The sequence below is a fragment of the Conger conger genome, chromosome 13 (assembly GCF_963514075.1).
Source record: "Conger conger chromosome 13, fConCon1.1, whole genome shotgun sequence".
NCBI lineage: Eukaryota > Metazoa > Chordata > Actinopteri > Anguilliformes > Congridae > Conger > Conger conger.
Genome location: NC_083772.1, coordinates 25,813,860 through 25,828,489, shown reverse-complemented (window position 1 = coordinate 25,828,489; position 14,630 = coordinate 25,813,860). Strand labels below are relative to the sequence as shown.

The following is a 14,630-nucleotide window of genomic DNA, read 5'->3' as shown; positions in this document are numbered from 1 at the left end:
GGTTTTTTTTTGGGGGGGGGGGTTTAAAGGGGGGTTTAAATACACAATTTGAAACAATGTTTTGGTTGTTTTGACCAAAACAGCTGAAAATGGGCCTGATATGACTTATTGTTAATATCTTTGAAGAAATGTGTCAGAAAGGCAGGTTGTTCTGAAATGGCTCTGGAGTGGGAGTGCGGTGATTGGTTAATAGGCATGTTGATCTAGGAGTAAATCACATCGTGCCTCACGCTGCCTGTTTCCCAGGTAACGCGGCCCCCAGTGGAGAGGCGGCCGGCTCTGCCCTGCAGAAGAGGGACTCGTCCCGCCGGCGCACCTCCACCATCCTCCCGCTCAAGTCCAACCTCCTGGTCATCAGCGGCGGGGATGGCTACGAGGACTTCCGGCTGACCAATAGCAGCGAGACGGTGGGGCGGGACGACAGCACCAATCACCTGCTCCTGTGGAGGGTTTGAGTCCCGCCCCCGCCCTCCCTGAGAGGCTCCCACAAACCCCAGCCCCTCTTTACTCTAAATGTCTTCTGCTCGGACTCTATGTGCATGGGTGTTACCTAACACAAAAAAGGGGTTGCTTCAAAACGTGTCTTCAGTTTAGTTTTCGTTTCATTCCAATTGGTCGTGTTGTTTCTGTTGAATTTATCCTCATTTGTTTTTGTTTTTGTTCATTTTTTTCATTTTGATTTTGTTTTGGTGTGAGAAGTGAACCTCCCTATGCTTGTGTTGTCCCCTGTTGCCTCTGTGTCATGGTCAGACTGTCTGGACTCTGAGCAGATGGAGAATCTGAGGAAGAGGAAAAGGAAACAGAAAGCTGAAAAGCAGCGTCTGAACTGTGTGGGGTATTGAACAGTGTATTCGCTGGGGTTGGCCTTCACTTTCCCCTCATCGGTATGTGGAGTCGGTTTTTCACTGGCCTCCTGCGCTCTTTTATGACCTGCCACTTCCACAGCGATAGGAGTTTGAGCCTCTGGAGGTTTGAAGAGTCGGTGATGGCCGAGAGAGTGAACAAGAGACTGGAAGAGAGTGGAAGAGGAGTTAGTATATCCAAGGGCATTGTGTGCAGGGCAGAATGGGAGGTGATTCACTGGGGGCAGCGAAACCCCAGGTGACTAATGCTTCACTTGAGCGATCAGCCTACTCTTTCCCATAAGCAGTTGACGGTGTGACTACTGCTGCTCTTATCACACTGTGTTTGAAATGAAAATGCTTTTTCTTTAGTCTCTTTGATTATTTCATTAAGGAGAGTGATAAGAAAGTAAAAAAAAAACAATGTGCAATATATGGCAAGGGTACCTACTATGACTATATTACACACACTACACTGCTTGTCTGCAAGAATACAGCTAGCCTTCCCATAATCCTCAGAATCACATTCAGGTCTATGATACCTTATCACTTTATGATTTTGTTACCATTTTTTAAAGAATGATATTAAACACCCCACTACTAAAAATATCTGTTTAGGTATGTATCAGTAATTCGTTTGTACAGTATTTATGTTTTAATTTGAGTTATCTTTTTACAGCACTTAATTTATATGTTTATGTTTTCCCCTTGCTGAGAGAGCATGACACTGCCAAAACGAGTTGAAGTGGGTGTGTAGGATGATGAGGTTTTCCTAGAGCTTAGGTTAAAGAAATCTCCCGTTGACAAATGGCAGCTGTCCACCGTTCTAATAGACTCTTTGTTTATTGTATTTCACACTATAAATCATCCCTCTAGTCACCTTCCTGGCATCGGATACATAGGCATTATTTTGGCCTGAGAGTGGTGTGTATGTGCTTTTGTTTATGTTTGTAAAGGTGTATGATAAAAAAGAATGTATATTTCTGTTGTTTGTGTGTATGCGTTTGTGCGTTGCATGCAGGTACGTATATGTACTTATGTGGGTGAATGTGAGAGTGTGTGTTTGTGCGTCTCTCTTAACGTGTGGCTCCGTGGCCAGATGGCTAGGCATTAGAGGCCTTCAGCTTGTTGTGTTTGAGGAAATGTCCTTAAGCCCTTAATGTTTTTGACCTGCAGCTGGTGTAGGTAAGCCTCCTACACAGTAGAGAAGACTCTGCCACAATGGTTTCCTTCTGTCAGATGGTCCCAACCTAACCAACCTTCCCCCAGGTCTTAGATCCTTTTATAAGTTGTGGGTTGATTTTTTTTATGGTTTCTAGGTAATGCTTCTGTGGGCATCACCAAAACCACCACTTGAGATCAGTACACACACACACACACACACACACGCATGCGCGCACATGTGTGCCCACACTTAGAAGTGATTTCATTACAGCATTACAAAGCTTTGACCCAGTGCCTTTTTGTTGGGTGGCCTAAAAGCAACTGATCACAAGTCATTTTAAACAAACATTATTTTGTGTTAGAGAGCAGCGCCAAGCAAGGCTAAAGTCAGGCAGCACCAGAAGAGATGGCACAGCAGGCTTTTATTCTGATCAGTCCATACTTTCTGCAAACTCGTGGCTCTGTGGATGTCGGGCAAGCAGCCTCCGTGTTGTGCTTTGGTATAGTCTTACAGTAGAGCGACAACTCTCGTCTTAGGTGTGAGATTGTTCAGGTTATCTTTGACTCAAGGTTATTTTGCTTCTTTGTACAACAGTTTTGGTGTGTGAATTCTGTGTGACGTTCAGAGAGGGACGAATCCTCATTCCCAGGGGGTCTTTTTGAAATGTTCTGCCTGGGACAGTGATGTGGATTTTCCCATCCTGCAGGGATGCCTGTAGCAGCATGGGGAAGAAGCACTCACTCCCTTTTCATCCAATTAACCTGCAGCATGCTCTTCACTTGTGTCAAAACAGCAGTCAGTCTTGAATTTCATGAAAAACCTTGTGAGTACACAAGGAAAATATATTTGTATATGTATTACGCTCCACGTGCTCAGTCTCACGTTGTATTTTCTTTCTGGAACTAGGAATTTTGACAGTATACTGACAACATCTTTGCAGTTTGCATTTTCAAACTGAATGCTTTTGAGTGACTATTTGTTAAGAAGACCACTTCAGGATTATTAATGAAGTTACTAATAAAGCATTGATATGCTATGCTTAACTGAGTGTCCCTGTGCCCATTGACTTGTACAGGGAAATAACAACTATTTAGGCCTTTGCCTCTTTCATAAGTTTAGTGCTTCAGTTTATAGAAGTAATGAATATATGCCCTCATGGAAAATTCTTGGCTTTAGCACCCTTACGGATTCAAAGTGTATTTCACAATGAATATGAAGTAAAATATTAGCTCAGTCTGAGTAATCTCTGAAAAAACACTTGTACTGTGTATTATAAGAACAGGCATTGACTCTATTAAAATGTATCAACCTAACCAATTCAAATCAAAGTCGGTAATCTATTACAAATAGTAATGTGTTCTTGTAAGTAGCCTTCATGCCCATCTGTGAAAGAAGTCCTCTCTGTGTGTATTGTAAATATTGGTATATATTGCCTTCTTTGTACATAGTGCTCCCCAGTCCTCAATTGTTGATATGAATCTAATGGCATATTTTTATATACTTGTTTAAGTTTTTTTTTCTTGGGTACAGCTGTGCCATCACATTTAAATTATAACTATTACAGTATTTTAAAGAAGAGAGAAAAACTTTTACGCTGAGATGCAGTTCATATTACAGACGTCATGATTATATCACATGCTTCCTGTTATGGTTCTTTTGTCACTGTGGGTTCTTTGTAATTAAAAAGTTCACTGGTGCCAGAGTGTGCAACTTCTTTCCCTTATTTCACTATATAGACAGGATGTGCTTGAGCGTGTGTGTGCGTGTGTGTGCGTGTGTGTGTGCGCATGCGTGTTACGATGTGGGCTAAAAATGAAATTTTCACAACATGGACCCATATGAAAGAACATGCAAAGTAGAGAAAATGCAAATCTCACTTTTTCTGTGCAATTCTACCCGTCAGGAGCAAAACAGAAAGCAACGTTTTAGGAACAAAAACATACAGGACTTTAGGGTTACAGTGCTATACAGTTTTTTTATTTATAATTTTTTCCTGTGCTGACTTTGTTGGCTATTTCTGTCAAGACAGACATCTGTAATGAAAGTTAAACTATCATTGGTACTAGTAAACTGGATGTATGGTCAGCATTTATGGAAATAATAAAATAACTCACATGTTGAGTTAGGACGCATGGTTGTGAGCGTATGAATGACACTGAATGAAGTACACAGGCTCTATCAATGGGCCTTTGTTGTTGTGTTTTTTGTACAATAAGATGTTGACATGTCACCAGCTTGGTGTTTTTCCTATACCACTTAAAGACACTTTTATTTTGCTTATTTTTTTTGTAATTGATTTAAAGACCATTGTTAACAGGTATACACCGTTCATAATTATGAGGCTGATACTAGTCAACGAGGTGATCCTGTAAAGGTGATCTCTTGTTTATTGTTGGATTAAAACTGCTAAAACATTAACAGAACCAAACTGGTTGATAGCATATGATATTGACACTGGAAATGTTATAATACTTGAAAATCTATTAATGTTTCCTTTTCATTTCATGAGCCGTCTTTCATAAATCCGCTCACTGAGAAATAATCTAGCCTTTTCTGTTTTCTCGTTCCTCTGCTGCACCTGAGGAAATGATGCAGAGAGATTATTTGTATTCTGAAGGGATGAAATGACATCAACACTGCACTTGTGTATAAATCTGGTCTGTCACCACATTATGTAGTATAGGCACATAGCTGTGTTTATTAGAATAATAAACTTTAGAGACATTTGAGGCAAAGGGTCAGATGTTCAAAATGTTAAAAAAAGATGTTAAAAATCACTTTTTTTTTTGGTTAATTAGAGAATCCCATAAATTGTGACATCACAGGTTTAAAGAGGTCATTAACACTCAAGTATTTTACAGAAATAATTTACACTGATGACCTGCTACTAGCATCAGGTTATCTTTACAGGAGGGGTTAGCAAATGTTACTGTACTTCTAATGCCATAAATAGGCGTGTGTAATGTTATTCTCCACCTGAATTATACCAGATACTTTTTGATATCCATTTTGCATAGTAAGTAGTCCTTGCACATTAAGATGGCTTGCTCATCAGAGGCCAGGGTCATGACCGCCTGCTGTTGATGGATTCCAGCTGGGATATGTGCGTACTCCCAAAGGAGCTTTCTCTCCTGGAGCCTCTCTGAGCTCCAGGCCTTCTGCTGTTTCCTTGGCTGGATCCTGCCCAAACGTCACTCTCTCAGCTATGAATTAACAGACAGGCTTTACAAGCCAGGTGGAGACTGCAGCTGCAGACTAACACTAATTCACTGTCCAAAGACGATAATACAACTGTCCCTCCCCCAAACACATACACCATGAACAAAGAAATGTACTGTGACGTTTGTTTTATTATGTTACTTGTAAAGCACAGACACGACAAATGCAATCGATTATCATAATTAATACACTGCTGAACTTTCACTTCAAATAAATGCCATATTGTCGTTACAGTTTTGAACAAGTTCCATGATTAATACGGTGCATGTGTGTGTAAATACAAAGCGCTTCTGTCACAGGGGTTTTCAGTGATGCCAGTCCTGATGTGGATGATTCCCCGGTCGCTGACGATGCGCGAATGCGCGTGTATTCCCCGCATTGACTCGTGAGGTAGGAGTCGATGTAGAATACAGGGGGAGGGGCCGTGAGCTGGTCGGGTTTCCGTCAATGACGTGACGCTCCAAGCTAACCATTCAATGTGCTGTATTCAAATTTTGGATGTCGAAGAGGGGAGCTCGCTAGCGTACTTCCTACCGGCGTTTCCTTTATTATGTATTGCTACAGCGATAGCTGGCAATAATTTTTTAAATAATTCTATGAATGCAAGGATGACTGTTATAGACCATTGAGTTCACTTTTAATACCGATTAATCAGGTACGTCTGAAACTTTTTACAGATATTTTAATAGCATCATTTTGTCTTAATAGCTCGGCTTTCCGCCTGGCTTTGACGTTAACTTAGGTTGAAAACTGGAATTCTATGAAATCCATTTAAGTTGGGCTTTGGTATTAACGCGCTAGCTATAATTATCTACTGTATAATTGCCATAACAAGCTGGCTAACTAGAAGATTATCTGGTTGTAACGTTAGAAGTTTAAGATCGAGCGTTATAACTGTCCTTAGTGAGCCAGCAAGGCAAGTTGTTGGAGGAAAAACGTGTTTACGTAAGCTAAGTTAACTAGCTAGTTAGCCGACTCTTATAAATAATATGAGCGTTTGTTTCATTTCTCTACACGAAGGCTTGCTAGTAGAGAAGTTAATTGTGTGTTAAGTAACATTAAGTTTGTGACATCCCAATTCACAGTGAAGTGATGGGTAGCTGGATAAGGTGATATTGTGTAAAGATTAGGTTTGGTTTGGGTTTTTGCCAGCTTGCGCTAGTTAACTTGGATCTGGTTTTGCTGTCGTTCACTTTCTGACATTTTTTGTGAACCTTAAGTGATCACTAAATTGAACCTGGGGGTAATATTGTATTCTGTTAAACTGTAATATGACTTGGATGTTAGCAGTTTAATCGAATTAATCGTATAAAGTTTATGATGAACATCACGCCATGTTTAAAACTGCAGCCCTATGCGGATTTTATGTCGTTTCGGCTACCCAATGTCAAATACTAGTCTACCGAGCGATCACGCGTTGAATGCGCATCCTTTGGCTTTCAACTTGACGAACGTCTACCATTGTGATACGGTCAAACAGTTTCCTAATATCAGCGAGATAAACGAATCAATTCTAAATTGTTTTCAAGTTGGCAATGACAACATTAATTTCAAGAATTTCTAATTCCTATTGCCATAGTCGCTCATAATATGACACACATGTATAACAATATATAGAAGTGCCGTTAGACTTAACACGACTTGATATCTAGCTGTTTAATCGAACAAGATAACCTTGTTATCGTTAGCTAAGAAATTATTTTGACTTGAATTCCTGAAAATTAATTTCTGAGGAATTGGACCACAGAAACGAACTATTAACTTACACATTTTTCATTTCTTCCGAAACAAAGTTCAGAGATCAAGTAACGCATGAATTACAAGATTACTTGTCCATTAACGTGACATGATTCTTCCCCCCAATCTGTTTTAAAAATGCTTCAAATTCATTGCGAAGTGCCATCTAGCGGAATGACTTCACTTTAGCTTCCATTTCCTTTTTTTTCTCTCCATTGTCTATTTAAAACGATGCTTAAATTAATAGACATTTTAAAACTTTTTGTAGACAGACACTGGTGTAGAATGGTTAATTCGACTCTCTTTTTCGTCTCACTGTATTGTACGAGGTAAATAGACTGCAGTTAGTTCAGTCTGGTCCCGCTTGGTGTAATTGTGTAGCAGTGCAGAAGATTGACTGGATCGTGTATTTTATTGTGATAAATATTTAGTTAAAACAAAGTAATGGTACGAATTTCAATTACTTGTGTCTAACCACTATCGGGGATTCAGCTAGTTGTGAGCTACTTCTACTAGTTTTGGGCATTTACCTTGGTGCGTTACAACTTCCCCCATTAAATGGCATCTAGAGCCCATCATTATTTTAATTACTTTTAAATGAACTGTTTTGTTCAATTTGCATGTTTATGTAACTAGCAATTTAAATTACAGCTTGGTAACAATTTTAAAGGGAATCTCGGTGTGATTGTTGACTTGGATATAGGCAAACAATAATGAATGAAGTGCTAGATACCATGTAATGCATTTTCTTAAGTGTGATTAGTTCTTCCACAGCCTTCCCAACTCTGGAATTATTATGATCATATATCTGCTCTATGGCATAATTTGCAGAGATGGGTCATGGCATTTTTTCCTCTCAAAACAGAAAATGACCTCTGTTCAGAATATTCACTTTGGTTTTCTGTCATGAAAAACACTTCTGAAAGAGCAGTTCCCTTATGTATACTTTACTCATTGATAACACCACACGCGTTGTGCCCTGCAGGTAAAACAAGGATGCGTTCCTGATAACTGCAGCAAACAGCTGCTCCAGAACGATAACATTCACTACCCAAACAAGGTGACTGATACCTTTTTGGTCTGTATGTCATTACCACAGGTGTAAAGCAGGGTGATGCTGTGATTATACTCTTTGTGTAAGTATTTTACATTCATGATGTAACCATAGCCACAGTCACAAGTGCGCTGTTTGTGCTGTTATTAGCAGTGAGGACATATTTTGAATGGGCGTCTGAACTGTTTTTGTGTGCTCGCACAGAGTTGGAATGGTGTAAATCTACAAATGAAGGCTTGGCCTATCCTGGCATTTCATAAACAGTGAGCAAGCCTTACCGCAGATGCTGCACAGTTGTGTGGTGCTAGTTCAGTTTCCTGATTGATATTTTTCAGCATGTGTGGGCAGGTCAACTGAGGCCAGTGCTCGATGCCCTAAAAGGGTATTTTCAGGACTACTTACTTCATGGTGTATTTTAATACTCTATAAACATGAACCCACAATGTGTATGTGCTGTATGATGCTAGCAGGGGGAAAAACAGCAAGAATCATCCCCACAGGGAGGAACACTACTGCCGGCTTTTTCTTTTTTTTTTCGGCGCACATAAGGCGTTTTCGACGCTGTGTAATAAAGAGCAGGGCCCTCCTTTGAAACAGCAGAGTGTGAATGCCTTCATTCGTCTCCATGCGCTCAACATTCTTGGCTGACTTTTCCAATTCCGCCGTGGAGGACCAAGTATTGTGGCGTTCTCACAAATCACAACCTGTTAACATTCACAACCCATTAACATTCACAAAAATAAATACATTCGTGGAAACAGGTTTTTATTCTGTCACGATGACTTCTCTGTTTCATGGCCAGTGATTTTGCAACTGGAACTTTGTTTTCATTTTGTGCAGCCTCATTTGATGTTGATTGCAGGCCCCTTCCATGATATTCTCAACAAAGAGACCCCATACCAGGAATACATATCTTCTCATTAGCCAGTTGAACCATCTATCTATATTATCAATGCTCTAATCTAGCTAATGTACGTTGTAATGCAGCATGTAATGTGTAAAAGCTCAAACCCAAGGGCCTTTGAAGCTCAAGTCTTTCTCTTAGAATATTCTTCTTCCCTCAAGCCTCCTGTCTGCATAACAGAGCCTTGGTTAATGTGCAGGTGAGAGCTGTGCCCCCTTTATTTCAGTCAGACTGTACTGTTTGATACTGTTATCCGTGCCATTCGAGCCTCCTGTCCACTGGCACGAGTGTAATGTGAAATCCGGCTGGTTATGTAAACACCTGGCACAGGACCGGTGTTTGTTTTATTCGGTACTGCAAATGATGGTCTTTGTGAGGTGTTTTTGTAGTGCATGCGTGTAGCCGGCGCAGGTGATGGTTATGGCCTTGTTCTCTCGCTTATTCTGAAACGCGACTTCCCAGCAATCTGTTTACGATCTTGTTTTCTCTTTACTTGCTGAATAAGTGTGGGTGTGCATGTGTGTGTTTGCGTGTGGGAATGGGCTTATTGACATGTAATATTACTCACACAGGAGTAGATGTTTATACATCCATACACACAACATGGCTGTTATTCCAAAACTGTGTATCAGAAGTGCAAGTGTGCATTTCTCTGAACACAAACTTCACGTTTTGTTGGCACTTAGCCTAACATACCACTGATGGACATTCAAGAAAGCTTGACTATTGTTTGACTATTTCAGTTAAACAGCATATTCTTGGGTATCAAGATGCCATAACGTTGTTTTTGTGCTGTCATGGACAACTTTTTACATTGATTCTGTTAATGGCAGACTGTTAAATCTGCCTCCTGAGCCACTGTTCACAGCACATCGTGAAAAATTCCTGTGCCCCCTTCCATGGCCCTGCCATTAGCCTTGAACTACTAGATAACGGATGCTGCTGTGGAAACTTGTAGGTGCAGTTTCTTGCAATTCTTTTTATAGCTATCGCCTGACACGTGGTCCAGAAACTTGTAGAATGTTAAATAATATGACTGCATGGCTTCTGTGCATGAGCCCATTGTATATCTGGTCTGTCAGTAGAAGTTTATTTGACGTTACATTTCCCGCTAATATTTACAAACCACTTTCCAGTGCACAGAGAGGCTACATTTTTACTTTGTCGTTTCAATGTTTGAAATGTGTGACCATTGAACATGGCTACAGTTACAAGAGGAACTTATGGTGGCCATCCTCCATTTTGTCTTGGATTCTTCCACATCCACAATAGTGATTAGGACTGGTTAGAGTTGATGGAAATTTGTACATTTCTTATGGAGTTTGTGGCTTTTGACTGGTTTTAAATGGCTCTCATTGTCGACCTAAGCTGCTCTTAGATTGCTGTGGCATTTCCTGTTGCACTCCCTGACCCAAGTGTGTAATGTGTAATTACAGAAGCTTCTGATACCTCTGCTTTAACGAAACTCCCTCTAATTGGAAACTGGCTCCGCGGTCTTCTCCGTGCATTTATTCATAACTGAGCCTGAAATGGAAGAAGGAATCATGATCACAGCCATGTTAACAAAAACCGCTGCTTTGTTGACGTTATTGAGTTTTTTTTATTGATCACGCAACTTCATTTTGAAGCTGTTATTTTAAGCAGCCTGGAAACTGCACCCTCTGCTTGACATCCCGAAGTACCAGGGATAACGGAACGTGAAAATCGGTTCATGTTAGGTCACTCTCCCCGGAGCATGATTTTTGGTTGTTTAACTGTAATTATCGCATTCTCTAGTCCTCAAAGGGCTGCATTTGAACCCTTGTTTTGAAGATGGACTCACTTGAACGTTTGTTTTGACAATACCATGGCACGGAGATTGAAAGAGTTGGGTTTTCTCAAAAAAGTCCAAGGCTTGACCGGGAGATTGACGGCTAAATTGCAATCCTGCCTTTCTCCATTTAGGCAGCAGGGCCTGAGTGTCCTGAGGTCCATCGTACCCGTTCAGTCTTCCCCAGGGAAACGTGTAAGAAGAGGAACGCATCTTAACTTAGTAAGGTGGGGTCCATCTCCTGGCCTGTTTGGTGGCCCTTCAGCTGATGTCACTGATCGGGGGTCTTGTTCTTTTGGGAATGAATTTCTCAAGCAGCGTTCATTCGTTTTTTTATGTCTATCATGTCTCTAAATGTGTCTCTAGACTATATCTGAATTACAGGGCTTGCTGCTGTGTTCATGCTGTCTTTGCATGAGGATGCAGAGTGGTTGGAGTCATTCTGCAGTGCAGTGTACCTCTGGGATCTGTGTGCCTTTGTGACGTTCAGGGCTGGCTGCCACCATTCACTTCATGCAGCGGGAGCCTCACTCATGGCGTCATGCTACTGAATGCGTTAAAGCCTTTAAAGTGTTTTACTGCAGGCCACACAGGCCAGGAATAGAAGAGGAGGATATTCCACTTCTGTCTCATCATGGCAGCAGGGCTCAATTGGGTTGCACTGGGGAGAATCTCTCCATCTCCTCCAGGTCGACGATCGATCCCCAAGAGCTGACGAATCATGTGACAGGGGCCTGCTGTCCGGGGCAACCGGCATTCATCAATTAGCGCAAAGCAGCGGGTAATTAAGCATTTCTTGCTGAGGATAATTACAGAGGACGCAGCAGAAGAACTGCGTGGCCATCCAGGAGAAGGTTGCACCCTTTGTGGCTCTTTGGCTCCTCTTGCTCCCTGTGAAATCTGAGCATTTGTATACGCGCATACATTGCTGCGATCTTTAGACAACATGTAATATTAGACAAAGGATTAACCCATATTCATTTCATTAACAACAGCCATATCACCCATATGAAAAAGTAATGCCCCCTGTAAACTTTAGCAGCAATAACTGCAGCCAAACACTTACTATAATTTCATATCAACTTTGTCTGAATTAAAGCAGTTCTGCAATGAAGAGTGGGCTCAGATTCCTCCAAATTGATGTGAGAGACTGATAGGAAATTATAGGGAGCAGTTAGTTGTAGTTAGTTGTTGCTGTCAATGGTGCATTCACGGGTAAGGTTTCTGTAGTTTCCTTGTTTCCCAGGTTGTAGTCCCCTGTGGGTTGTAATCGCCCCACAGCATTGTGAAGCATTTTCCATTGTCTTTTTGTGCCTTTTATTTACATTGCTGACCTAATTTCCCATTTCAAACAGACAAATTGATTTTTTCAAGTAATGTGTCAGTACGTTAAAACTTCACGTCTATGTAATGCAACAACCAATGGCTGAGATGAGGTTCAACCCGATGTAGTAAAGGGCTCCATTGTCCCTTTATTTGCAACATTGTGTCTTACCCTACATCTATTACTGGGACAGGTTGAGGCTGCCCTGCGGAGATGCAGTTGGACTGTTTTAATAAGGTCACAGGATCCACCGTTGCAGTGTCCAGTGGGCTCTTTATTCTTGCCTTTGACTCATGGTGCTTCTCCCAGCTGACCTCTCTCTGGTCTTATTGTTTGAGGACGGGTGATGTCACTGCACAGGCCTCTAACAGAAATGCACACCAATGACACCCTTTCACCCCGCATCTATTTGCACATATCTGGTTTAGCCGCGGCTCCATTACACCCGCAGATGGGTGCCTGCCTGAATGTTCCTATTCACCATTCAAAAGTCAAGAGCTCGGGAGTAAGATTTTGAGTGTTAATCCAATTCTGACCGTTTCTTTCAGTCCTGTGGTGATTATGTTAACTCTCTCAGAGTTGGTTTTACGGTTAACATTTTACTGTATGGTACCTACTTAAAACCACATGGTCTGCGGTTGAAGCCAATGCCATTACAGTATATATGAGGGAGGGAATCTTGATTTAGTATTCCTCCTTGGAGTGGTTTTACATAATTCAGTAGCTTTTTAAGCATGTTCAGTCCTGAATAGATGTGCACACAGGGCATTGGCCACTTGACTTTATTGCTAAGGAAAATTAAATGTACTTTTATTTATAACCCAATACATATATAACCACATGAGAGGAATCGCTATGTTAATGGTCTGTCATTGTCCAACTGTTGGGCCTACTGGAAGTGGGAGAGAGCGTTCAGCTGTGCACTCCCAGGGGTAAAGAAGGTTAAAATGGGTCAGGATTCCATCGGTCTCTGTGCCCGTTGCATGGTGTGGAGGGGCAGTGGGATCGGCGAGCTGAAGATTAACAACGCAGGAACAAAACCAGTGCAGCTGGGGAACAGACCAGCAGGGTTCGGCATGTTTCTCAAATGGACACAGGCAGCGGTGGGTTGCCATTGGAGGCACTTCTAATTACAGGAGTTTAGCAGGTCTACAATCAATCAATTTTACACATCTGAATATCCATACATATACACCCAGTGAGCAATCTATTTGGTAGACCTGTACACCAGCTTGTTAATGCAAATATTTAATCAGCCAAGCGTGTGGCAGCAACTGAATGCGTAAAAGCATGCAGATGTGGTCAAGAGGTTTGGCTGTTGTCCAGACCAGAAGTCAGAATGGGGAAGAAATGTGATCTAAGTGACTTTGACCGTGGAATGAGAGTTGGTGCCAGTGAGCAGCAGTCCTGCAGGAAAAAAATACAATGTTAATGAGAGGGGTCTGAGGAGATGGGTCAGACTGTTCGAAGCTGACAGGAAGGTGACCGCAATGCAAATAACCACACAGTGCAACAGTGGTATGCAGGAAAGCATCTCCGTACACACAGTGCATCAAACCTCTAAGCAGAAGACCAATGTCTAAAAAATAAGTCTAATAAATACCAAATAAAGTGCTCACTGAGTTTATATTCTGAAGTGATTCAGGTTTAAGTACCTGGTCAAGGATACAGCAGCAGTGTCCTACCAATGGATTGAATGCGTAACATTTAGGGTACAAACCCAGCTCTCTTCCCACTGAACTACATTGCAGTCGGGATAAGACAAGAGGCACCTGGTAGGTCAGTGAGAACCTGTCCACTGCTGTATGAAACTGCTGTTTTGCATTGGCAAGTAGGCTGAACCAGGTGAGAGTAGTATCCTTGTCTCACAGGAGATTCATGTAGTCGCATGCGGTTCTGTTTCAGGAGTTGGCCTACAGCCCCCATTCGATCCCGAGGCTTTAGCGTGTGTGCTGGAGAATGACATCAATGGCTCATCTTGGACCGTGTGGGATTAACTTTTTCTCTTTCACAGACCGCAGCAGGGCGATACACATGACATTAAATTGTTTTGCCGTCTGTCTTCTGGAGCCAGCGTGCAAACAGAACGCGAGTGACAAATAAGAAGAATCACTGCCCTTTTTTCCACTTGTCATTTCCTTGAGTCATAACTATGGCTTGGAGCTGCAAACACTAGCCCACGCAGATGACCAGACCCCCCCCCCCCCCCCCTTGATGTTTCATATAACTGCATACATTGTGGAACCATTTTCCATTTTCCACAAAACAATATGGAAATATTTTCCGAGTTTCCAAAACAAGGCCTTGTTTGCGCAGCGTTTTCTCAGGCGCTGGCACACTGTGCGTTCAGAGGGCCGGCCGGCGTGGGGAACGAGGCGGCCAGGAAAGACAAACTGCAGTTTCTGAGTTGTCATATCCAAAGAACAGGAAGTGAAAGGGGCGAGGCAGGCCAAAGTGTGGAGGAGGATAAGAAAGCGTCTGGCTGTTTTTAAGAGTGGCGCAGAAATGGCCCCGGTTGAAAGGCTAAGAGAGAGGCGATAAAACGGCACGTGCTCCCACTGTAACAGAGTCTAGG

General features: G+C 41.9%; 2 protein-coding genes across 5 annotated transcripts in view; both read left to right on the top strand.

Annotated features, from left to right (window-relative positions):
- LOC133107479 (rho guanine nucleotide exchange factor 17-like) overlaps positions 1 to 3,704 on the top strand; it is a 79,364-nt gene extending 75,660 nt beyond the window's left edge. The window contains exon 22 of the mRNA XM_061216467.1: positions 247 to 3,704. Coding sequence (XP_061072451.1) covers positions 247 to 455 — 209 coding nt within the window. The 3' untranslated portion in view covers positions 456 to 3,704. The remainder of the gene's footprint in view (positions 1 to 246) is intronic.
- Positions 3,705 to 5,732: 2,028 nt separating this feature from the next.
- The window catches only part of relt (RELT TNF receptor), a 31,481-nt gene continuing 22,583 nt past the window's right edge, over positions 5,733 to 14,630 (top strand). For 2 of the 4 annotated variants that reach the window (XM_061218195.1, XM_061218192.1), the window contains exon 1: positions 5,733 to 5,881. The gene's annotated coding sequence lies outside the window, so the exon portion shown is untranslated. Of the gene's footprint in view, positions 5,882 to 7,948; positions 8,024 to 8,071; positions 8,100 to 14,630 lie in introns of those variants that run through there. The other 2 variants (XM_061218193.1, XM_061218194.1) reach the window with 2 other exon arrangements.